The following is a 26,118-nucleotide window of genomic DNA, read 5'->3' as shown; positions in this document are numbered from 1 at the left end:
ATCTGAGAACATAGCAGATTTACATCCCCTATCTTGCGTTTACTCCACACTTGCTTTCCTTGAATGTAAAGGAATTACGTACACTAAAGTATTTCTTACACTCTTTGGTTGAATATGTATCTCGATTTTAACAAGCAAAATGCTTTTTATATAGTTATTTCATTGTACCATTTGTGTTTTGATGGCTTCCAAATTTATTTCTCCAGCCTTAACCTTTTTCTCTGAGATTCAGAGTTAGGGAACCAACTCAGCATCTTCACATGTCCAAAACATAGCAATGAACTCCTCACCATCACTACCACTCCCGTTCCTCATCCTCACCAAAAAGCTGTTCTTCCACGTGGTTCCTAGCTCAGTAAACAGCATATCATCTAACCCAGGATTTCAAGCAGAACACCAAGGAGTGGTCTGTGTGATTCCTCCCTTTCCCTCATTTCACATGAAATCATTTTGGTGCATTTAACTCTACCTCCAAAATATATCCCAAATCTATCCATTTATCTCCATCGGCACAGAGACCGCCCCCTAAACCAAGCCATCACCATCATTTCTACTTTGACTAGCCTCACTTTTCCCACTCTTAGCTTTTCGACGGTTCATTCTCCAAATAGCCAGAGTAATCTCCTATAAGACATTCACTCATTCAGTCATCAAACACTTACTGAAGAGTACACAGAAACTGAGAATACAGCAGTGAAGCAAATTAGATCCCCATGCTCATGGACTTTCATTCTAGAACGGGGAGAGGCAATGCAAAAGTGAATAATTTTGTACAGTACACATGCAACGAAGAAAATAAAGTGATACGCTGCGCAGCCCCGGCGGCTCAGCGGTTTGGCGCCGCCTGCAGCCCAGGGCGTGATCCTGGAGACCCGGGATCGAGTCCCACGTCGCGCTCCCTGCGTGGCGCCTGCCTGTGCCTCTCCCTCCGCCTGTGCCTGTGCCTCTCTCCCGCTCTCTCTGTGGATAAATACAATCTTTAAAAAAAAAAAGGTGTTGTTTGCCAAAGTACCCATAAAAGCCTAGAACGCTGGCTGGCCTTAAGAGGATCTTGACAAATGTTCTTTGAAAGAACAAATAAATAAATAATGACGGGCTATACGGGTTAACACGAGGTAGTCTCCCCACCGCCGCCAGGCTCCGCCCCCTAGAGCCACTTCCGCCCACAGCCCGGCCCCAGACCTTCCGGGAGAAGAGATCCTCTGAGCATGCGCCGTGGGACCGCGGGGCTTTCTGGGTGAAAATGGATGCTCACGATCTCTTTCGCCGGCTGGGCGTGGGAGCCAAATTCGATGTGAGACGTTTCTCCGCGGATGCAGCGCGATTCCAGGTATTGTGCGGAGGGAAACAGAAGCCGGAGTAACTGACAGGCGCAGGAACCCGAGAATGATCTGGCTGGTAGGAGGGCGGGGTGGGAGCCCGTGGCCTGGTGGCGGGGCATGTTCCCTCTTTTTGCGTCGGGCTCGTGCTCAGACCTCCTAGCCAAGTTCTGCCTTCGGAGTGAACTCTTAACATTCTTTGTAGACCACGGTGAGCTTAGCACAGAAACTCTTCCCCTCCTCCGCTCTTTAGTTTATTCAAAGCACAGAATCCTTTTGAGACCTTAGGCAAGTTATTTGACCTCCTAATGCCTTAATTTTTTTTTCATCTGTAATATCTCTATTTACGCCTTAGCGTTGAAGGATGAAGTAATTTAATTTATATAAGCATGCTTAGAAATCTGCCTGACAGCATATAGGTGTTGCGCTGGTAAGCATATAGATGTTAATTGCTATTATTATTACTACTGTTCAGAGGTCAGGAAAGTTGTCATCTTATATTCCATTTGCCAAACACAGCTGTCAGCTCAACAAATACTTGGTGAAAAGGAAAAAAAAGATGGGGAATTATTAGACCCACGTCCTTAATGCCAGTAGTGCTTGGGTGAAAGCAATGTCAGTCTGTCAGTAGATTGCATTTTAAATTTTTTGGATTTTAGGTAGGAAAAAGAAAATATGACTTTGATTCTTCAGAGGTGCTGCAGGGACTCGACTTCTTTGGAAACAAGAAGTCTGTCCCAGGTGAGTGCGGAGCATCAAGAACTCATCAGGAGCTTCAAGATGAAGAGAAAAAAGAAGAGAGCCTAACTGAAAGGAAGAGGGAGCAGAACAAAAAAAAGAGGAAGATGATATCAGGTTAGTTCTTGGTTCTTTTTCTTTCTCTTTATTACTTTTTTTTTTTTCAGTTACAAAAATAATAACAGGCTTAAGGTTATAAATCCGACCGTATACTGTCATTCATTAGCTAATGGCTTTCAGGTTGTTTCCAAGTATTTGCCATTCTGAATATTGTGTTTGTATATGTACTTGTATATATATCTTTTTGTACAGGTCCTGTTCTGTAATTCACATCCCAAAAGTAGAATCACTGGCTGAAAGGGTAGGCACATTTCTTTCTTTGAACAGATAATTAAAAATTACTTCCCACACCTTTGTCAATGGTAGATACTATTGATCTTAAATTCTTTGTCAACCTAATGAATGAAACAATTTTTTTTTAAATTCTCTTGATAACTGGTTGAGCATGTTTTCATATGTTCCAGTGGACATTTACATCTTAGCATTTGCAAATTGTCTGTTCTGACTCTTTGCCTATTTTTTACAGGGTTTTTCTCCTGTACATGTATCTTTTTCTTTGTTCTATTAAGTTTCCTAGCCATTTAGCTTTCTCAATAAAGTAAATATTTACACCTGGTTTTTAAAAGTTTTACAGTGGTAAAAAGAAAATTTTCTTCCCACTATTTCTAGTCTCTTGTTTCTCCAGGGGCAACTGCTATTAATCATTTTCTTATGAATTTTTATAAAGATTTGATCTAGTCACTATATTTATACCTCCCTTAGAAAACCTGAATAATAGGATACTGTATATGTTATTCTATTCTGTACCTTCCCACCTCCTCCACTTTAATTAAAAAATACTATGTATATATATCTTGGAGACTATTTGGAATCAGTAGGAAGTACACTGCCTTTTTCATTTTAATACAAAATATATCCCACTGTATATTCCAAAATCAATTTTAACAAGTTCCTTTGTGAAGGACATTTAGTTTTTCTCACTCTTGCTATTATAATGTTGCGATAAATGCCATTTTGCTTATCTTTGTGTGTATGGAGAGTATATCTGATAAATTCTCAGAAATGGAATTTCAGAACTAACAAGTAGGTTTATTCTAAATTTAGGTATTTTGGACTTGTCCACCAGAAACATTGTATCAGTAGGAAGTCCACTGCTTTGTTCATTGAATCATAGTAGAGTGCGCCATTACGCATTGTAGGGATGTTCTATAATTGACTTGACAAATCCACGTATTATGGGTATTGTCTTCTGTTCCACACTTTTCCTGTTACAGTGTTACACATTTTATTTCCCTGACAGCAAGGAAGTTTGATAAAGCCTACCAAGATTAGTTTAAAAAAAAAGACCTGCTGCAAACTTGGGAAAAGGAGTCAACTGTTGGGCAACCAAAAACACACAGATAGGTAGCATATATGTGGCATAGTACAGAGAGATGTGGCATACCATGTTTTGATTGGTCAACTAAATATTCTCTCCCTAGGGTGATCTATAGAATCAAAGTGAAACAAACTCAGTTAAAATTCCAGTAGCCAGGGACACCTGGGTTGCTCAGGGGTTGAGTGTCTGCCTTCAGCTCAGGTCTTGTTCCTGGGATCCTGGGATTAAGTCCCACGTCGGGCTCCCTGCATGGAGCCTGCTTCTCCCTCTGCCTATGTCTCTGCCTCTCTCTCTCTCTCTCTCTCTCTCTCTCTCTCTCTCTCTGAGTCTCTCTTAAATAATTAAATAAAATCTTAAAACAAAGCAAAAAATTCCAGTAGCCTTTTAGGGTAGAAATTGACTTTTTAAAAAAAAGTTAGACATATGCCTACCATATGAGCCACCTATTCCACTCAAAGAATTTACCTAAAAGAAAGGAAAACCTGTGTCGTCACAAAGACTTCTACACAGGTGTTCATAGCAGCTTTATTTTCAGTAGCCAAAAACTGGAAATGACACAAATGTCCTTCAGGTGAAGGATAAACAACTTATATATCCATACAGTGGAATACTACCTATAAATAAAAAGTTAACTATTGATATGTTCCTACGGGATGAATCTCAAAATAACTATTTTGAGTGAAAGAAGTCATACTAATTTATTTAGTACATACTACATGATTCCAGTTACATAAAATTCCAGAGAAAGCAAATTGATCTACAGTGACAGAAAGCAGATAGGTGGTTGCTTAGAGATGGAGCAGTGCATTACAAGGGGTCACAAGGAAATTTTGTGTCGTGATGGAAATAAACTTGAATGTGGTGATGATTTAAGAGATGTATACTATGTCAGAACTCCTCAAATTGTATACTTGAAATAAATGCAATTTGTTGTATGTCAGTGGTACCTCAGTTTGTAAGTCAGTGAAAGAAAATTGAAAAGAAATACCAGAAGTGGTCTTGCTTATTGCTCTTTTTAGAATTTTTAAGGTTATTCTTACATATTTAATTTGCCACATGAACTTTAAAGTTAGCTAGTCTGGTTTCCAAAACAATCCTGTCATGACTTTTCATTTAACTAATTTTAGTTATAAATTAGTGAGAATTCCTATCTTTGTATTAGTGACTAGTCCTTAAATACTGTGCATATTCATTGCTATTATAAGTGAGAGCTATTCTTTAATCATATTTTCTAACTGGTTGAATCTAGAAAAGCTGTCTGCCTCATCGAAATCTCTCATTTATAAGTATTTTCAATTTAATTTGTTTGCAAGTATATACTCATCTACATATTACCCAGCTAAAAGAACTAATAAAAGGAAGAGAATAAGCTTCAGAGCTCTGATTTTACCAACAGAGAACTTGCCTCTCCTTTTCTAATTTTTATACCACCTATTAGTTTCTTTTTTTTAATTGTATTAGATAGTACTTTACTTTTATTTAGTGTGAAACTGGCCTGTTGGCTACACTCAAGAATGTTAGATTTAAAAATCTTTTTATTTTTTAAAATATATTTTAGAAATTATTTCTCAAGAAGAAGGTTCTACTATACAGTGGACATCGTCTGTGGAAGCAAAGATTGAAGATAAAAAAATTAAAAGAGAAAATAAACTAACTTCAGGAAAGTTGGAGAATCTCAGAAAAGAAAAGGTTAGAAATATGTCTTAGCCCCAGTTGCTTTTCTGACCTAGTAAATTTTTCCTAGTCTTTGGGTTATTCTGTTGGTAAAAGTGAATACAGGGCAGCCTAGGTGGCTCAGCGGTTTAGTGCTGCCTTCAGCTCAGGTCGTGATCCTGGGGTCCCGGAATCGAATTCCATGTTGGGCTCCCTGCGTGGAGCCTGCTTCTCCCTCTGCCTGTGTCTCTGCCTCTCTCTCTCTCTGTCTCTCATGAATAAATACATAAAAAAGAAAAAAAAAGTGAATACAGTTTTGTTGAAGATAAAAGATTAATTATGTTAGTTTAGATTTTACTTTAATGAAAACTTAAAGTAGTTATTTGTGCTATGGCTGGAAATTTTAAAATTTAAAATTCTTGAAAGTATCTTGAAGCTTGAACAGGTCAAGAGGTGTGTGTGTGTGTGTGTGTGTGTGTGTGTGTGTGTGTGTGTATACACACACATACCTACAGTTCTCATGTACTGTATACTATGTAATTTTTTTCCTGTCCAGATTTCAAGATTGATAACGTATTTGGAATGAAGTTTTTTTTTTTAATTTTTTTTTTTATTTACGATAGTCATACAGAGAGAGAGAGAGAGAGAGAGAGAGAGAGAGAGAGGCAGAGACACAGGCAGAGGGAGAAGCAGGCTCCATGCACCGGGAGCCCGACGTGGGATTCAATCCAGGGTCTCCAGAATCGCGCCCTGGGCCAAAGGCAGGCGCCAAACCGCTGCGCCACCCAGGGATCCCTGGAATGAAGTTTTTAAAATTTCATATCCCCTTTGATAAACATAAAATTTACCCCCTTTCTCCTCTTTATTAAGCTCACTGGTTTAGAAAGATTTCCTCCAACAGGGATTTGAGAATTAGAATTCTTTTCTTTATTTATTTTTGTGAGAAAGAAAGCGAGCACAAGCAGAGTGGAGGGGCAGAGGGAGAGGGAGAAGCAGACTCCTTGCTGCACAGGGAGCCCGCCCAATGCGGGTATGTCCCAGGATCCCGAGATCATGACCTGAACCAAAGGCGGATGCTTAACTAACCAACTGAGCCACCCAAGTGCACCAAGAGTTAGAATTCTTAAGAAACCTATTTTATACCTTGGGATTAGGAGGAGTAGAGTACAGAAGAAACAACGAATAAATCATTGTCATGTCTGCTGCACACCTGCTGTATTGCAGGTAGTGTTGTTCACCTCACTTCAACAACACTGAATCCAGAATTTCGCTCACTCTATCACAGAATGGGAAAACAAACCGAATCAACACTACTTGACTCTGCTTTTGGCCCTCAGTTTTAATAAGTAGAGTTTAGAGTAAATCATAAAAAAATATTGGCATTTGTGTGCTAAGTACCATATAAATAAAATACTAGATGGATTCAGTGTCTTCCTTCTATAAGGTTATATAAATTACAAGTTATGATTATCTTGGTAGCACATTAATATGAATAATATATTACTCATGATACACATTAATATGAAGAAAGTGGATAGATAAGTTTTATGAAGACCTTATGAAGGTCTTCTGTCTATAAAAGGGCATAAAGTATATCGAATATCTGTATCCTTTAGGGCTTGAAATTTAACCAAAAAATTTCATGTGTAACTAACCCTTGTCCTAGAAACTGTTACTGCTGTTTTATAACATCTGGCAATATATATGACCATATCTATGGTAACCCCTTTAATTTCACTTTTCAGATAAACTTCTTCCGGAATAAACACAAAATTCATGTCCAAGGAACTGATCTTCCTGACCCTATTGCTACATTTCAGCAACTTGACCAGGAATATAAAATCAATTCTCGACTGCTTCAGAACATTCTAGATGCAGGCTTCCAAACTCCTACACCAATCCAAATGCAAGCCATTCCAGTTATGCTGCATGTGAGTGTGAAGGTCTAGAATGCCTCTAACATTCCTTCCTCTGTGTGTTATCTCATTCTCTTCCATGTTTTTGAAGTCTTCCTTCCACCTTATCTTCCCCTGTTGAAGTCCTCCCTTTGCTTTTAAGGTCATCTGAACTGCCTGTGCCTCCATATCACTGCAATTAGATGTGATCTTTTCCTTTTGCCAACATTCTTTCCTCTACCATCAGTTCTCCAAGGTATTTAGTGCATTTTTTTTCTTTTTTTTTATGATAGTCACACAGAGAGAGAGAGAGAGGCAGAGACACAGGCAGAGGGAGAAGCAGGCTCCATGCACCGGGAGCCCGACGTGGGACTCGATCCCGGGTCTCCAGGATCGCACCCTGGGCCAAAGGCAGGCGCCAAACCGCTGCGCCACCCAGGGATCCCTAGTGCATTCTTTTTCTTGCAGCATTTATCTTACACTTTACCCTATTGTATATTGTGTTTACCTTTTACACTTTACTAGAATATAAACCCTCTGAGGATAGGGACTCTGTTCTGTTTATTCATCCATGATTTAGTTTATTATTCCCAGGAACTATTTCAGAAATATAGAATTATTGTACATAGCCTGACCTTTTTTCCCCCTCAGTTATTTTTATATACAATAAAATGCATAGTTTAAGTTCACAGTTCAGTGAATTTCAATAATGCATGCCCTATATAACCATCCCCCCAACAGAGATGTGTAACATTTCTGTCACACCAGAAAGTTCTCTTGTGCCATTCAGTCCTCACCTCACCCCTGCCCAGAGGGAACTGCTGTTCTGATTTCTTTTGCCATGTATTAGTTTTGCCTTTTCTAGAATGTCATATAAATGGTATCAGCTATTATTTATTTTTCAATTTCCGGTTTTTTTCACTCTGCATATTGCTTTTGAGATCCATGTTGCATTTATCAGTAGAGTTTGTCAATGAGTAGTATTCTCTTGTTTGAAAATAACCACAGTTTGTTTATCTACTGCCGATAGAGTCATGGGTTAACTTAGAGTTTGAGAAAAAGAATGTACCTGTTCTGGGGTAGGGGGAGAAAATCCCATCTTACTATCCGAGTGCAGAACAAGTTCTCACTGAGAAAGCCTTTTTGGTTTCATTTTAAGAGTGAAACATGTCTGCTTCTGAGCATCAGTCAGTTCTTCGATGTCTGAAGTCAGAATGCAAGCACAGTGCATTTTGAAGGCTTTGCAAACCGAATGGCTCGCTCCCAAACCCTTGGGTAATCGTTCTCATTCTGGAAGTGAGAATCTGTAGTAGAAACTGGTGTGTCCTGCGGTTCTGGTAGGGGACCGCGAGGAGCCCGTCCAGTCCCGCTCTCGGCACCGGGACGTTCTTGGCCAGAGGCAATCATGGTTAGGACTACGGACTCTGCTTGACGCAGACGCGATCGTTACAGATGTAAAACTTAGCAATCAGATAAGTTGTTTGCTTTCTATTTTACATAGGAAATTGTTTTCTAAAACTAAAATACTTGAATTGTCAGACAATGTAATCTCAGTTTGTATTAGTTTTTGAGGAAGTGTAATAATCCATGAAATGTGAATAAAATGGAAAGTAAACAAAAAAAAAACTTAGAGTTTGAGAAATTAAATTTTTCTGAGTGTGTGTGTGTGTGTGTGTGTGTGCGCGCGTGCGCGCGCACACGCACCAATGAGAGCTGACTTTTCTCCCCTTGTAGCCAAGATGACCTTTGGTTCTGGTAGCCAAAGGATAGGAGTTACTTTTTCATCCATACTAGTCATTTTTGTTTTCTTTGGGAAATGAAGTGAGAATATATTTGAATGATGTTGCTTCCCCACATTATAGTAAATTTGCTTACAACTTCAGCTTAAAGCTCTAAAAATCATAGTGACTTTTTGAAGACTGTCTCCTGTAAATTACTGTCACTTTGGTTATTGCTACTTTTTATTTCTTATCTTCAGCCATTGTGTTACTTATTAAAACCATCCCTAGGGATTGAGCAGTGCAAATTTTGAGGGAAAAGTTGGTTTTATGATTTTGCTTTGATAAAAGAGTTTGGTGGGGAAGAAAAATTGGAATATTGGAATTACCTGAAGTGTTGAATTATCTTTGGATTTTAGTTATCCATATTCTTTACCCAGGTCAAATGGTGTTTGGTGGCAATGCTCAGAAACTCCACTGGGGCACTGGTGGCAGGGGTAGATGATATTAGAAAGGCAGATATGGAAAAAGACAGGCAGTGGGAATATGAATGATTGCATTCATTATGATTATTTTATATGTTATTTCTATGGCTGGTTATATTACTTGACCAGGATCTCAAAAGTTTATGTACTTACCTTATACTTAATATACCTTGTTTTTAGGGTCGAGAACTTCTGGCTTCTGCTCCTACTGGATCTGGAAAGACTTTGGCTTTTAGTATTCCCATTTTGATGCAACTAAAACAACCCACAAATAAAGGCTTCAGAGCTCTGATTATATCACCAACACGAGAACTTGCGAACCAGGTGTGACTTGTAGCTTTAAAAAGCATGTATTTGGTGTTTGCTTCAGTCATTTCTTATTTGAAAGTAATACAAAGGTCTCAAAAAGAGTAAGGCCCATGTCTTTTGGCATGCGCAAATATTCGGTACAGTGCTGCACCCTGTGCTCTATCTTAGTGCATGTGGGCAAACTTTTTGAGTCTTTTATAATTTTCTAAAACAATGGTTTACATATTAATGATGTTTCTTTGGTAAATGCTCTGAGATCTTTTAAGTTGAGGCTACTAGAATATATAGTCCTTCTCTAAAATGTGTTTTTCTCACCTAGAAAAATGAAACCTCATCTCAGTTTTGAGAAAGAAAAACTATACACTGACCTACTCCACCCTTCCAATGTACTTAATAAAAAATACATACCAAGCATGAGATAGTTTATAATAGCACTGTGTTCCATAAACAGTATGTAGCAGGTAGCAAAGTGCTGAGATTCCTGGTTAATGCACATATTATTATGAGTTTAATTTCAGTTGTTCGTGAGTTGGTAATGGGCTTATTTTAATGGTGTAAACAAGACTATACATCATATCTAAGTATCTTAGCAGCTAATATTTTTGTCATTTTCCATTTTAGATTCACAGAGAGTTAGTAAAAATCTCTGAGGGAACAGGATTCAGGATACACATGATCCACAAAGCGGCAGTGGCAGCCAAGAAATTTGGACCTAAATCATCAAAGAAGTTTGGTAAGGGATTCATGCTTAAGCTATAGAGCATGTAAGGGATTTGCAAATTACATATATCCTTAACTGCCACCTAAGAGTTCTTAAAAGTGTAGTCATATATGCCGTTAGTTTGGTTTTTACAGAAACTAAAGAGATGTGTTCACTCCCACTCGATACTTATGTAAATATATACCAGTGATTCTCATCCATAGGCAGTTTTGCCCCCTCCCCTTCCCCCCACCTTCTACTCCAGGGACATTTGGCAATATCTGGAAACATTTTAAGTTGTCAAAACTGGGGTGCTACTAACTTATGGTAGGTAGAAGCCAGGGATGCATTAAGCATCCTATTAATGCACAAGACCATCTCCTACAATAAAATGTTACCTGGACCAAAATGGCAGTAGTGCTAAGGCTGAGAAACCTTGTGTTATACTATTAACTTTTAAATCTGCGATGGAAATACTCTGCAGATAAGAATGGCTTACATTGCTACCCTTATTTATATCAGTCAAAAAATCAGCTTTTATCTGTCTTTCATCTTGAGCTTCTGAGTAAAATTTCACTTAAAGAAAGGATTTTCCTGAAAAACAAAACTAAATATTTGAAAATAGCACTTTCGGATTATAGTGTTCTTGCCTCTTTGAAGTTGAGAAGGCAGAGCAAACATAATAAATGAAGAGTAAGCATATAGTAGTTTGTGCTGTGGTGGATTAAAAAATATATATTAGCTTACTAATAAGAAAGAATTTTTGTGGGGTTGGTATAGTAGGATAGCAAATATAACCTCCCCCTCCTCCCCGCCTTCAGGTTTTCACTGGAATTCAGGAGGTTTAATTCCCTAGTTTAAGAGAGATGAATTTTGCTTTTGCAATTTGTACCATTTGTTTTTCCTATAGATATTCTTGTGACTACTCCAAATCGACTAATCTATTTATTAAAGCAGGATCCTCCAGGAATAGATTTAACAAGGTACAGATAATACTTTAATCTCTTTTATGTGTGTTTTCATTTAGTTGATTCTATTTTGTTCTTGACTACTTGTATTATAGCTCTCTGCCAACTTTCAGTGAGTGTTGGTGCTGAGAATAATGATTTTCATTAAACTCATAGGAAAGTAACCATCTGGTCTGGAAGAAAGTTACAAATTCTGATAAGCAGTTAGTATGGAACTTTGCTAGATGTTTTCACTTCTTTCAGCAATGGTGATGGAGTTTTTAAGGTTGATGTGAAGCTCTATTACTAATGGAAACTCATCTCTTTGAGGCTGAAGGAATAGAACATTATATTTGTCTTGTTTTTGCCTTTTTCTGGCTGATTTTTCTTTTACCTTTTTCTAGTCTGTGTGGATCTGAGAAGTAGCATAATGGTTTGACTTCTTCATGTGTCCACACAGTTTAATGAAGTGTCTTGGATCTTCCAGTTCAATACCCACAAATTGTTTTGTTATTTCTTAGTGTTGAGTGGCTGGTAGTAGATGAATCAGACAAACTGTTTGAAGATGGCAAAACTGGGTTCAGAGACCAGCTGGCTTCCATTTTCCTGGCCTGCACATCCCATAAGGTCAGAAGAGCTATGTTCAGTGCAACTTTTGCATATGATGTTGAGCAGTGGTGCAAACTCAACCTGGACAATGTCATTACTGTATCCATTGGAGCAAGGTAATTGGTCTTCTCTTTATCCCACTGATTTTTTTTTAAATACAAGTCTTCGGAGGTAGGTTGTTTGGCTTTAGATTAATCACAGGGAAAGTTTTACTGAATGATATGTATTCTTTAAAGCCAAGATTGATTAAGGATTTTCTTTTTTTTTTTTTTCTTTAAGATTTTATTTATTTATTCATGAGAGACACAGAGAGAGGCAGAGACTAGGGAGAGAGAGAAGCAAGCTCCATGCAGGGAGCCCAATGCAGGACACGATCCTGGGACTCTGGGATCATGCCCCGAGCTGAAGGCAGATGCTCAACCGCTGAGCAACCCAGGAGTCCCAAGGATTTTCTATTCTATTCTATTCTATTCTATTCTATTCTATTCTATTCTATTATTTTTTTATTTTTTTATTTTAATTTAATTATTTTATTTTATTTTATTATTTTATTTTATATTTTTTATATTTATTTATTTATATTTTATTTTATTTATTTTATTTTATTTTATTTTATTTTATTTTATTTATTTTATTTTTTTAGAGAGGGAGAGAGAAAGGTGATGGGGAGGGGGCGAGAGAGAGGGAGAGAGAGTCATAAGCAGGCTCCACACCCACCACAGTGCCTGACATGGGCATCGATCTTACAACCCTAAGATCATGACTTGAGCCAAAATTGAGAGTTGGACACTTAACTAAGTCTCCCAGGTGCCCCAAGGATTTTCTGTTTTAGAATAATCCAAAGGGAGGGATGCCTGGGTGGCTCAGCAGTTGGGCGCCTGCCTTTGGCTCAGGTCGTGATCCCGGGATCCAGGATCGAGTCCCGCATCGGGCTTCCTGCAAAGAGCCTGCTTCTCCCTCTGCCTGTGTCTCTGCCTCTCTCTCTCGGTCTGTGTCTCTCATTAATAAATAAATAAATCTTAAAAAAATAATAATAATACTAAAAAAAGAATAATCCAAAGGGAAATTGTCATACTAGTATTTCTGTCATCATATTTTCAGTTGATTTCTTTTCCCATCCATCTGCAAAGTATGACATGAGCTCTATAGCCACCCAGAGGATTTAGTTTCTTTGATGGCTTAAGTAGGACCATAGAGGAAGAAGCTAATGTTACTGAGCCACTTGGTTTATAATTCCTTTTAAAAAGTATTTGGGGGAGCATTTTATACTAAATGAATGCACTAGTAGGAAAATGTTTTAAGAAATTATAGCCATGGAATAGAATACTATGCAACCCACGAAATGATAAGTATATGATAAGTATATGTATATGATAAGTAAAATATGTATAAGTATGATAAATACATGATAAGCTATTTGAAAAAGTGCTTAAAATACCATACTAAAGGGATCCCTGGGTGGCTCAGTGGTTTGGCACCTGCCTTTGGCTCAAGGCGTGATCCTGGGGTCCCGGGTTTGAGTTCTGCTTTGGGCTCCCTGCATGGAACCTGTTTCTCCCTCTGCCTGTGTTTCTGCCTGCCTCTCTCTCTCTCTCTCTCTCTCTTTCATGGATAAATAAATAAAATCTTTAAAAAAAAAATATCATACTAAGTAAAAAAGAAGCCAAATGGAACAATAAAGAACACTGTCTACTTTAAACTTAAAACTTCTATATATTAAAAAAAAGAACAAATACACCATAAATCTAATTTTAAAGGCAGACAACAGAAAGGAAAAAGTATTTATGATGCAGTGTAATGTACTACAGCATCTTATTAGTGTTTATAAAGCCTTAACCCCCAGCTATCTATAAAAAACTTGGTAATCATTAAGAAAAAAGCTCAGACCTATAATAACCTTAAAAATGTTCTCATTTTATCCAGTAATTTTATTTTTAGAATTTTTTTGTAAGTAAATACGTGAAAATTTATGATTAGACTACAATAAAATGTCATAATTTATTCTAAAATGGTAGAATTTTGGGCAATTTTGTTTTACTATTTACAGTTTTCTGTATTTTTCAGAATTTTTAGATAACATTTTTATAATTAGAATAAAATATGTAAAAATAACTTTGAGGGGCATCTGGTTCTTGGTTTCAGCTTGAGTCGCAGTCTCAGTGTTGTGGATTTGAGCCCCAAGTCAGTCTCCACACAGATCTGCTTGTCCCTTTCCCTTTGCTCCCCCCACCCCCATGCTCATACACGTGCATACTCTCTCTCTCTCTCTGTCAAATAAATGAAATTTAAATAAATAAATAATAAAAATAGCTCTGGGGTATTTGGCTGGCTCAGTCGGAAGAGTATGCGACTTGATCTCAGGATCATGAGTTTGAGCCCTACATTGGGTGTAGAGATTACTTAAATAAAATCAAACTTTAAAATAGAGCAGCCCGGGTGGCTCAGTGGTTTAGCGCTGCCTTCAGCCCAGGGTGTGGTCCTGGGGACCCAGGATTGAGTCCTGCGTCAGGCTCCCTGCATGGAATGGAGCCTCCTTCTCCCTCTGCCTGTGTCTGTGCCTCTCTCTCTGTGTCTTGTGAATAAAATCTTTAAACTTTAAAATAAATAACTTTGTCTTCAAATTAAAGTATAAATAGTTAAATGCTTATGTTGACAGTGGAAAAATTGATTCTGTTAGGGTTATGTGTAAATTTTTTTATTTATTTGGAATTTGGAGGGGAAAGCAAAATTTGGCTTTTGCAATCTGCAAAGTATGTTTTCTTTTCAGGAATTCTGCAGTAGAGACCATAGAACAAGAGCTTCTCTTTGTTGGGTCTGAGACTGGGAAACTTCTGGCCATGAGAGAACTTGTTAAAAAGGTATATTTGGACTGTCTTCTTGAACTGTGGTAAAGTTCATCAGAATCTTACATGACTGATAGGAGACTGAGCACTATTCCTATCTCATATTTAGTAATCCAGTAGTAATTTCTTAAGCACATTGAGTCAACTGTTGTCGCAGGCAGGGAGGCTCACCATTCAGAATACATGTTTTCTGTTCCCAGCTGAGGGTGGGCTAAGAAAAGACCTACCTGATGTCCTAAAAGCCTCCTTTTTTCACGTCTACATCTGTAGTGCTCCCTTTATTTCCCCCACATTCCTCTGCTAGTTTCTTACAGAACTCTAGGAGCATTGTAGAATAAGTGGGACACTGGATGTAGCTTTCTGTTTTTTATTCCTTCAGTAAATATTGAGTAGAAGCCATAATTAAAAAGTTAACTATAAGGACTTAGGGCAGGGGAAAATAAAACAAATAGACATCCTAAGCCATGTCCCTAGAATTTATCTTTTTTAAAAGATTTTATTTATTTATTCATGAGAGACACAGAGAGAGAGGTAGAGACGTAGGCAGAGGGAGAAGCAGCCTCCCTGTGGGGACCCTGATGTGGACTTGATCCCAGGACCCTGGGATCACGACCTGAGCTAAAGGCAGACGCTCAACCAGTGAGCCACTCAGGTACTCTGAATTTAGTCTTTTTTTAGGGGATAAAAGAAATAGACTTGTGTAAGATAGTTTGCAGTAAAGTGTCATAAAAGGCTATAGAGTGTTTTTCTTAAGCATCCATATAGTCATATTGGGGCTAACAGGGAGACTTGAATTGATTGGGGAAAGCCTTATGGAGGAAATGCTACTAATCTGGGCCTTGGAAGAACCTGTGAGATAAAAGGGCAAGGGTAGTTGATGGTTGGAGGAGCAGTTGGAGTAAAGTCTAAGCAGTGGAGGTGAACACAGTGGGTTTGGAGACTCATAAAGGAGTTATCTATCTAAGGCAAAGAGTTTATGGTGAGAATTAAAGATCAGGTTGGACAGGAAAATTGGGGTCACATTAAGAGAAAGCACTGGACATTTTGAAGAATTTTATTATTGATTTTTTAAAGATTTTATTTATTCATTCATGAGAGACACAGAGAGAGAGAGAGAGAGAGAGGCAGAGACACAGGCAGATAGAGAAGCAAGCTCCATTCAGGAAGCCCAACCTGGGACTCAATCCTGGGTCTCCAGGATCGATCACACCCCAGGCTGCAGGCAGTGCTAAACCGCTGAGCCACCGGGGCTGCCCCATTTTGAAGAATTTTAAAGAAAACTACTTAAACAGTGGTATATAAAATGTAATGGCAAGAGACTGAAAGTAAAGACAAATCAGTGGGTTGTTAAATTAGGCTGGTTAGAAATGAGGAGGAAGGGCAGCCCGGGTGGCTCAGTGGTTTAGTGCTGCCTTCGGCCCAGGGCCTGATCCTGGAGACCTGGGATCGAGTCCCACGTCAGGCTCCCTGCATGGAGCCTGCTTCTTCCTCTGCCTGTGTCTCTGCCACTCTCTGTCTCCCTCTCTCTCTCTCTCTCTCTCTGTGTGTGTCTCTTAAATAAATAAATAAAATCTTTAAAAAAAGAAAAAAAGAATGAGGAGGAAATAAATGAGGGTGATAGTCTCAGTGGTGGAACATTAAGAGTAGTTGGAGGGTGAAAGTTTGCAACCTAATGACTACAGAGGTGGTTAAGAGCTTGAACTTTGGAGCTAGACTACCTGGATTGGAATTAGCTTTAGGCAAAATAACCTTGCAGCCTCCTCATCTGTAAAATAGAAATAATATTGTCTCTTTCAGAATTGTTTTAGTATAAACGTAGTACTTGGAATAGTGCTTGGCTCATGATGCCATGTATATTCATTTCATTAATATTCTTAAAGGTATCATTTGACACTAGGAAATTTAAGATTTTCACATGGATACATACATAGAGATTATACATCACGGATTTCTAGCCATGTATGAGTTTTAGGAGGTCTGTGAACACTCTGAAGTTTTATGTTAGATTTTGTGTGAATGCGTAGTTGCCTATTAAAAAGCTTCATGGCTTCATTAAATTCTGAAAGGGGAGTTTGCGAAACAAAATAAAAAGGTTAAGCCCTAATAGAGCAGTTGAAAATAAAGTTAGTTTGAGAGATAGGTGGGGTTTGATGCTTGAAATGTAAAAATCATCTTAGGGCAGGTAATAACTGAGATTATATTTAACATAATAAAATAATGACTAGGGACGCCAGGGTGGCTCAGTGGTTGAGAGTATGCCTTTGGCTTAGAGCGTGATCCCAGTTTGGGGATCAAGTCCCACATCAGGCTCCCTGTGGGGAGCCTGCTTTTCCCTCTGCCTTTGTCTCTGCCCCTCTCTCTCTCTGTCTCTCATGAATAAATAAAATCTTAAAAAAAAAAAAAAGATAATGACTATATTGAGAGAACTGAGAACCAAAGACTAAGCTTTGGAGGAATACCCACAATTTAAAAAACAGTTACTACATTTTAGCAGAATTTAAAAATCTCTGAGGCACAGAAGCCAAGAGATGATTGTTCTAAGAAGTGGGCATCTATCATTGTAGAAAGGTAAAGGGGATTAATTAGATATGAGTGTTGGAATTAGCAAGATGGAAATTAGAGTTCAAGTTGAGTAGAGAATGGATGGTGAAGAAGATGGAGGCAGATCTAGACCACTGATCTGAGAAATTTGTCAATAAAAAGTACATTTAATTGAACTGGGTTCTTTTATGAACTAAAATCATATGAAATACTATGATTGTATTCATGATTATGTGTGCTGATTTTTACCTTCTTTTTTTTTTAACCTTTCTTTTAGGGTTTCAATCCCCCTGTTCTTGTTTTTGTTCAGTCCATTGAAAGGGCTAAAGAACTTTTTCATGAGCTCATATATGAAGGTATTAATGTAGATGTTATTCATGCAGACAGAACACAGCAACAGGTAAAGTCAAGTGTATACTTTCAAAATAATAAACTACTAAACTTTATTATTTTTTAAATTTTACTGAAGTTCAGTTAGCCAACATAAAATACATCATTGGTTTCAGATGTAGTATTCAATAATTTATCAGTTGCGTAGAACTACTAAACTTTAAAATATTGGCATAAAATTTATGAAGTACTTGTTTTCTGTTCCTAGAGTAATACTAAAACATTTAACATGTGTTTTATTAACCAGAGAGATAACACAGTCCACAGCTTCCGAGCTGGAAAAATCTGGGTTCTTATTTGTACAGCCTTGCTAGCCAGAGGGATTGATTTTAAAGGTGTGAACTTGGTGATCAACTATGACTTTCCAACCAGCTCAGTGGAATATATCCACAGGATAGGTGAGTTTTCTTTCCTGCTTCTACCCTTCTGTCCCCATCACCCCCGGGCACGACTCCTCTGTTTTGTGCCTACTCTTCCCTTCAAACATAATCATTTTATAGTGCTCATTTTAATGAAAAACCAGTGACTTGTATATGAATCTTGAAGTTCCCTTTCCCCAGAAAAGTGTGGTTTTTTTAATGGGGTTTTTTGGGGTTTTTTTGTTTTGTTTTGTTTTGTTTTTTTGTTTTTAGGTCGAACTGGAAGAGCAGGGCATAAAGGAAAAGCTGTTACATTTTTCACTGAAGATGATAAACCATTATTAAGAAGGTAAGTTAGGAAAAATAACTTAGTTTTTTTTTTTTTAAATAACTTAGTATTAAGATAGTAAAACCACTTCATTATTCTTGTGTGCACACACAATTAACAGGTAATTGCAAAATGGCCAGGGCCCAATTACTGTTAGGGCATTATTCAACCAGATTTTAGCCAAGACCAAAGGAAAAATTATCAAAGGGCCTTGTTTTGCCCTTCTATTATTAGAATTTGGAAATATTCATAATGGAATGTTCATTGTTAAATTTCAGACTCTCAGGATTCTCCCCATAGCCATCGGTTGATATTACTCACGATGTATTAGTGAAGTTTTTGGATTAGTGAATAAAGCAAACCCCCGAGTCATGTCAGCCCAGTCAGAATTATTTCTTACCATGGTGCATCCTTCCCTTTACTCTTAGAGGCAGATGGAATTTTATATTTAGTCTAGGAAAAACTATTTCAGTAACACTTCAGGATTATTCAGTTGTAGCTCTTTGAAGCCTGGGTAACACATGACACACTTGTAGAATCTTGCATCTTAACTTAGCCCATCATCATAGGAAAGCTGAGTTTCCTTTATTTTCGCTGCCTATGGTAATTTTAGACTGATGATAATTGATAGCACTTAACATTTCTAATGAATGAAATTAAGTTTTGGCCAAAGGCAGCTTGTATTTTGATCTGTTTATCAGTTTTTGGTAAAGATTCTGATTTGTGCCTTCTGAACCTTAGCTTTGTCAGCCTCGGATACACTTTGAGCAGACTCTTACATGTTCATGTATAGGGGAATCTATTTCAATAGCCTAGATTCATCTAAATCTCGGTAACTCCAGGCATATGAATCTGGTGACCTCCATGTCAACATAACTGTGCCTCTCAGTTTTCCATCAGGGCAAGGGGGTAATGATAGTATCTCATTGGTAATGGGTGGTTGTGTGCATTGAAAAAGCCACATGATGGGATCCCTGGGTGGCGCAGCGGTTTAGCGCCTGCCTTTGGCCCAGGGCGCGATCCTGGGGACCCGGGATCGGATCCCACGTCGGGCTCCCGGTGCGTGGAGCCTGCTTCTCCCTCTGCCTATGTCTCTGCCTCTCTCTCTCATTCTGTGTGACTATCATAAATAAATAAAAATTAAAAAAAAAAAAGAAAAGAAAAAGCCACATGAAAAGCCTAAGACAATGCCAAGTGCATAGTAAGCAGTATTATCTCATAAATTCCAGTCAGTACGTTATGGTTAATAGCTCTTTAGGGCTTGACCAATGTTGAGGAGAAATAGCTGCTAGCTAAAATTACTCATCAGTGCATCGATTTTAGTCCACCAAACAGGTCTCTCAGCAATCCAGTGTACTTATATCTGGTGGTAATTTATATCAGAAAACTATACTGGATTATTTTCATATGTGTGCAGTTTTCACTCCTCTTGAACTGTACAGAGGGCTTAAGTACATAAACATCCATTTGATCAAATACAAATTTAAGTTTATGGGTTCCTTTTCAGCGTTGCCAATGTTATACAGCAGGCTGGATGTCCTGTGCCAGAATACATAAAAGGTTTCCAAAAACTACTAAGGTACAATCTTGAATTTACCTAGATCTCCTCTCCTTCTCTGTCTGTCTGTCTGTCTGTCTCTCTCTCTCTCTCTCTCTCTCCCCCCCCCCCGTCTCCCCCTCCCCCCCATTTCCCTTTCCTCCCTCCCTTCTTCTCTCCGTCCCTCTCCCTGTCCCCCACAATGTGCATTCTTGCTTTCACAATCTTATAATTACAGTTGCAATACTACTACTTTTAGAAATCCTAAAATTTTCCTTTTTAAATATCTATGAATATGTTCTTTCCTTGTCAGTTTTTTCATTCTTCAGATGTTAAGTATTCAGATTTTTTAAGTTATTAAATGTAAGTAAAATACTCTTAGAATTGATTTTAGTTCATAAAACTGATAAAACAGTTAATTGCTCCAAATCAAATTTTAATGCTTATTGGCAGAGGATGTAAATGTGACACAGGACCTATTTTAATCAGCATCAGTGCCTTTTTCAAAATTGATTAAATTTATCATCCTTTTGAGTTATCTTTCTAAATTGTATTAGGTGATTTAGCATTTTAAAGTGGATATAGTGGGACGCCTGGGTAGCTCAGTGGTTGAGCGTCTCTGCCTTTGGCTCAGGGCATGATCCCGGGGTCCAGGGATTGAGTCCCGCATCGGGCTCCCTGTAGAGAGCCTGCTTCTCCCTCTGCTCTCTGTGTTTCTCATGAATAAATAAATAAAATCTGTAAAAGTGGATATAGTGTCACCACAAACCATAAGTGAATTAAAAAGTGAATTTTGTTAAAAAAAAAAAAAAGAAGTGAATTTTGTGGTCAAGAATCAAAACTGGTTTTATTTAGCTTTAGCTCTTTAAGTTCTACTGAATTTCATTCTTTTCTCTATAACTTTCAGCAAACAAAAGAAAAAGATGATTAAGAAGCCATTGGAAAGGGAGAGCATTAGTACAACTCCAAAATATTTCTTAGAAAAAGCTAAGAATAAACGGTAAGCATATGATGAGAAAAGTGACTGTTCAACTCTGTCTTATAGTAGGCATTGTTTCTGCTTAGGATAAGCTTTTTTGAGGTAGAATTGATAGGTTCAGTCTGTTATAGAATGTAATAAAAGTAATATATTTCAGGTTGCCTGTGATTTGGGAACTTGGTTGATTCAATCTGGGAATTTTTCTGTATCTGTATATTATTGATCTGGGGTTTTCCATCTTTGAAAGAATGATTTCAGTTCACTTTGAATTAGAATTGCACTGCCCACCACTTCTGCATAGCCTACACGAAGACATACTGCTGAAGCAGTGAGGGTTGTTGACTCCCATTGATGGAATCTTCCCTGAAGCTCCCTTCCACAAAGCAGGATTTCAGTGTAATCTTAGACTTATGCTGAAGCACATTGTAATACCTCTAACAGGAATGACTTGAGTAAATTTATAGTAGTTCAGCTGAGTTTTATGAGGATGTTACAGCATTGATTTTTTAGCATACACATAGGACTATCTTTTGATAGGGGTAATTAAAACCATGCTAACCAGTATTACTTGTTACGCTATTTAAGGAAAATGACACTTTTCAAATTCTACCATATGGTACTAGTTCACATATAATATGTATAAAATGTAGGCATTTACCAAGTACCTTTTCATCTGCCAGGTGCTTGGTGTGTGAATGAATCTAAAATGAGACCCCTATCCTAGAGTTGTGGAAAGGAGATTAGTACACATGAAAAAACATTAGAGAATAATTTTTAAATAAGATAGAAGTTTAGAGACAAAATAGTATGAATTGGTATAGTTACAAAAAGCTTCAAGGAGGTAGAACTATCTTTAAGGACAGGTAAAATTTAGGCATATGGAAGGGACAAGGTGAACAAAGACATGAAAACTGGCATGAGCTTTCCTTCTAAGTTGGAACAAGAGTCTTACTTGACATTTTGTATTGACTGAGAAGTAATGTTTCGTTCAAGTATACAACATGTACACAGTGTCCCAAAGTTTAAGTTGTAATAGCTTGGAAAGAATAAATGCTACAAACTTACAAACGTATCATTTGAAAGCTTAAATCCTTTTAATTGCGCCTGTACATACTCATTTTTGTTTGTTCTTAATACATTTTTTTATTTTAATTTTTTGTGGTAACAGTTCCTGGCTGATACTTAAGCCAGTGGATCGGAGAGATGGTCACCCTACTTGACTACCTTCGTCACCTGATCTTTCTCACTACACTTTTTCTTCTAATGGGTTGTTTCAGAACTGTTGTGTATGCATCAGAACCTTATTCTTTGGGTGATCTTAAAGCTAGAATTAGGGGTGCCTGGGTGGCTCAGTTGGTTAAGTATATGCCTTCTGCATAGGTCATGATCCCAGGGTCCTACTCTGCAGGGAGCCTGCTTCTCCCTTTCCCTGTCCATGTTTAGTCCCCTGTCGTCGTCCCCCACTTTCTCACTCTTTCTCAAATAAATAAATAAATAAATCGTTAGAAAATTTATTTTTAAAGAAAACTAGAATTAGAAATGTAATCTCGGGGGATCCCAGGGTGGCACAGCGGTTTGGCGCCTGCCTTTGGCCCAGGGCGCGATCCTGGAGGCCCAGGATCGAATCCCACGTCAGGCTCCCAGTGCATGGAGCCTGCTTCTCCCTCTGCCTGTGTCTCTGCCTCTCTCTCTCTCTCTCTCTGTGACTATCATAAATAAAAAAAAAAAAGTTTGAAAAAAAAAAAAAAAGAAATGTAATCTCGGGATGCCTGGGTGGCTCAGTGGTTGAGCGTCTGCCTTTGGCTCAAGTCGTGATCCCAGGGTCCTGGGATTGAGTCCTGCTTTGGGCTTCCCAAAGGGAGCCTGCTTCTCCTGCCTATGTCTCTGCCTCTCTCTCTGTGTCTCTCATGAATAAATAAATAAAATCTTTAAAAAAAAATGTAATCTCTAGGCACTGAGCAGCAGCTGATGAAAGTTTTAACAAAAAGAAATCAACTATAGTATCAAAATGGTGGTTATGTTGAATTTTAATAAGTTACTTTAATATTTTAAAGAATTATGCTTTGTTGTTTTTACAAGTTTGTAGCATTTATACTTGTGTTTATACTTCAAGCTGCACTGAGACGATGGGGACTCTTGGTATAAATCTTGTCCCTTCATCTCACCGCTTACGGTGCTGTGGTTGTCTCCATTGTCTTCATATCTAAAAGCCATCCTTCTCAATAGAGAATGTAAACACCTGATCTGACTCCAGCTTGCCTTTTTTTACCGTATATGTTCCTTTAAATGTTCTACCCACAACTTGCTGAGAACTCTGAAGTCCGTATCTCCAGGCCCAGTTTTCCATATAAACCTGAACCCTGTTGCCTAGTGGACTTCATCTCAGGCATTACAAACTCAACCTGGTAGAGTGGTGGGAAAAATTAGACTTGAAGTCAGAAGAATTGGCTCTAATACCACCTTTTCCTGTGTGACTTTGGACAAGTCACATACCCCTTTGTATGATGGAAAGAAGTATGTAAATCACGGCCACTCTGCTATTCAAGGTTGGTTGAGGATTAAATAAGTTAGTACACATCCAGGAACTTTGCATTACTAACCTATAGAATGCAAACATTGATTATTTTCTCCCAATATTTTTCCTTTTCCTCTGTTAACTTAATTGATGGCATTCATCAGACTCTAAAATCAGACTGTCAGGGTTTGTGTCTAACATTTATTATCAGGGCAGCTCAGCAGTTTAGCGCCGCCTACAGCCCAGGGCATGATCCTGGAGACCCAGGATCAAGTCCTATGTCAGGCTCCCTGCATGGAGCCTGCTTCTCCCTCTGCCTGTGTCTCTGCCTCTCTCTCTGTCTCTCCTCTCTGTGTATTCTCATGAATAAATAAATAAAATCTTTAAAAAAAAACAAAACATTTATTATCAGCGTGTGATGATCAGCAAGTTATTCAGCCACTCTGCCTCATTTTCCTCATCTGTTAAAATGAGGGTAATAGTAGAATCTTCTTTGTTCATAACTTAGGAAGATTATCTGATTACAGGATCTAGCACTTAATCAATGTGAACTCTTATTATTAGTAATGTCAGAGTCGGTCTCCATCATTGATATTACGTTATAGTGTCCTTTACTGGTATGTTTCTGTCTCATTCAAGTAATTCTGATTTCCTAAAGGGCAGAGACCAGGTCGAATGCATCCCTATGTTCTTAGTGCCTCATATACTTGGTTATATGGTAGGTTTCAGGAAAATGCTCATTAATCTGGCAGAGTTTTAGAAAGGTCATATATCTAGAATTTTGGATTCAACTTTCTTTAATTTTCTTGTCACAGGAAAAAGGTCACTGCTCAGAACAGCAAGAAGAAAGTAACTCTTGAAGACAAAAGTTAAAAACAGACTTTTTAAAAGACTATCGGAAATGGAGTTTTATGATCCCCAGCAAGAATGTAGTTTTCATGAAATACTTTAAATCCTGTAATCACCTGTAACATTTGAAAATAACTACAAGAATGTGGGACTGATGAAAAAGAATCCTAAACTATGAATGCATCATGTCATATTTCGATTTGTAGGTAACTTTTAAATGATCAGTCACACAATGGAAATAACATTCATTGACATTTCTGTGGTGTGAATCCAGAGAGATACTTCTTATAGAAGAACACAAGCTTATGCTAAAATTAACAACACCCAAATGTGGTGAACTCTTAAGGATTTTTCCCTTCAGTGTGAAGGAAAGTGTGATGTATGCTGTGGAGAGGCATCTGGAACCAAATTTCAAAATAAAGCCTTGAGATTGCATGCCCCTTTTCACCACCACCACCCATCATCGCACCACCCTCACCTTTTTTTTTTTGGATGAACAAGAAGCAGCACAGGCTGTCTACCAAGAAGAGATCTATTGTTCTCTTTACTATTTCTTAATTTGTTGGTGACCTTTTGTGGTATGAGCCACAACAAAAAGCCTCCTCTGTGGCTGGTTATTCAGGTTCCCTAGGATTTTAAATTCTTTGGTCTATATTAAATATCCTTATACTTCACTGGACAGCTCGTACCTTACCTGTCATAATGTTGCAATTACAAGATTATGGTCAGCCTCTCCCTTTCTTACTTCCATTTTCCGTCATCTAATCATGCTCTTCCCTGTCTCTTTCCATTCAAAATGACTTTGCTAGAAAACTGATAAACACTTTATCCTGATAAGGAAGAATGTTCCTGTTACTTGATAGACCTGTGGCTGCATTCTCTTACAGCTTGTCTTTCCAAAGACTTTATGGCCCTGCATCCATTTATTAAACAGGTCTCTGCCAGATGTAAAGAATTAAGATTATACAGTGATGGAGTCTATTCACTATTAGCAGATTTTTCTTAGTTGCTAGTTTTATACAGTTGGAATAAAAAATTGACTTCATACATGTAAGAAACTTAGAATGGTGCCTGACATGAATGGTAGTTATTATCAATATTACTACAATACTATAATGTAAATAATCTTATCTCAGCAGCATTTGAATTAAACTTATTAATTTCCTTTATTCTCAGCCTTTTATTCTAATGTCAGGACAGATAGACTCCAACTTGAATATTTTAAATGAGATAAATTGTTCATCTTCAGAATTTATGTAAATGGAGACCATTTGCTATAAGGTACACAAAATATGGGATGCCTGGGTGGCTCAGCGGTTGAGCATCAGCCTTTGGCCCGGGGCATTGTCCTGGAGTCCCGGGATCGAGTCCCACATCGGGCTTCCTGCATGGAGCCTGCTTCTCCCTCTGCCTCTCTCTGTGTCTTTCATGAATAAATAAAGTCTTTAAAAAAAAAAAAAGTACACAAAATATGTATAAACGTGATTTTTCTTTGTCCTTGCAAACAGATCCTTGAGTCTATATCCAGGAGGTAGTTGTGATGGTGCCACCGATTGCCACCTGTATGACTTTGAATAGGTTCTTTAATTTCTCAGAGCTTCTCTTTTTTTATGTTTGAAATTGGGGGTAATACTAACTTTGTCTCAATTTTGGAAATGCCTAGCTCTGTGCCTGACATGTTATAAATTACTGCCAAATATTCCTTAAACAAACATGATATATTTGGTTAGAAATATAAGGCTTAATAACAGTTTGTGCCCTTAGAGTGTACTGATGGGTGTAAAGGAACAAATAGTGGCAAATGCGTTGTGAGACATAAGGCCAAAGTGCTGAAGCATCAGAGGATGGCATCTAACGTCATGGAAGGCTGACCTCCTGTGCTGAGGCTAGCAGATATAGGCATCCACAGGCAAAGGAGAGCAAAGTATCCTGGCAGAAACAAGATCTCATGCCTTCTATGCTCCTT

The 26,118-nt window shown here is 38.1% G+C and overlaps 1 protein-coding gene across 2 annotated transcripts; it reads left to right on the top strand.

The window, feature by feature from the left end:
* Nucleotides 1-1,233: 1,233 nt before the first annotated feature.
* DDX52 (DExD-box helicase 52) lies at nucleotides 1,234-25,599 on the top strand. Of its 2 annotated transcripts, none has more exons than XM_055331821.1 (15): nucleotides 1,234-1,330; nucleotides 1,979-2,174; nucleotides 5,054-5,184; nucleotides 6,894-7,079; nucleotides 9,427-9,570; nucleotides 10,177-10,288; nucleotides 11,166-11,238; nucleotides 11,724-11,927; nucleotides 14,579-14,669; nucleotides 17,473-17,595; nucleotides 17,833-17,983; nucleotides 18,218-18,293; nucleotides 19,780-19,851; nucleotides 20,717-20,809; nucleotides 24,119-25,599. In XM_055331821.1, the coding sequence occupies exons 1-15, from the start codon at nucleotides 1,244-1,246 to the stop codon at nucleotides 24,174-24,176; spliced, it is 1,797 nt and encodes a 598-aa protein (XP_055187796.1). In that variant the 5' UTR covers nucleotides 1,234-1,243; the 3' UTR covers nucleotides 24,177-25,599. The 2 variants fall into 2 exon arrangements, with proteins under 2 accessions (XP_055187796.1, XP_055187804.1); XM_055331829.1 differs by having other exon boundaries at nucleotides 1,257-1,330; nucleotides 2,013-2,174.
* The last annotated feature ends 519 nt before the right edge of the window (nucleotides 25,600-26,118 follow it).

The sequence above is a fragment of the Nyctereutes procyonoides genome, unplaced genomic scaffold (assembly GCF_905146905.1).
Source record: "Nyctereutes procyonoides isolate TBG_1078 unplaced genomic scaffold, NYPRO_anot_genome, whole genome shotgun sequence".
Lineage (NCBI taxonomy): Eukaryota > Metazoa > Chordata > Mammalia > Carnivora > Canidae > Nyctereutes > Nyctereutes procyonoides.
Note: the sequence above shows the minus strand (reverse complement) of the source record. Positions and strands in the feature narration are given on the sequence as shown.

What these genes read in the sequence shown, in the direction of transcription:
- DDX52 (XM_055331821.1), top strand. Translation starts at nt 1,244, where the DNA reads ATGGATGCTCACGATCTCTTTCGCCGGCTGGGCGTGGGAGCCAAATTC. An exon ending in AAAGAGGAAGATGATATCAG is followed by an intron (nt 2,175 to 5,053) that starts GTTAGTTCTTGG and finishes AATATATTTTAG; the next exon opens with AAATTATTTCTCAAGAAGAA. An exon ending in CAGACAGAACACAGCAACAG is followed by an intron (nt 17,596 to 17,832) that starts GTAAAGTCAAGT and finishes TTTATTAACCAG; the next exon opens with AGAGATAACACAGTCCACAG.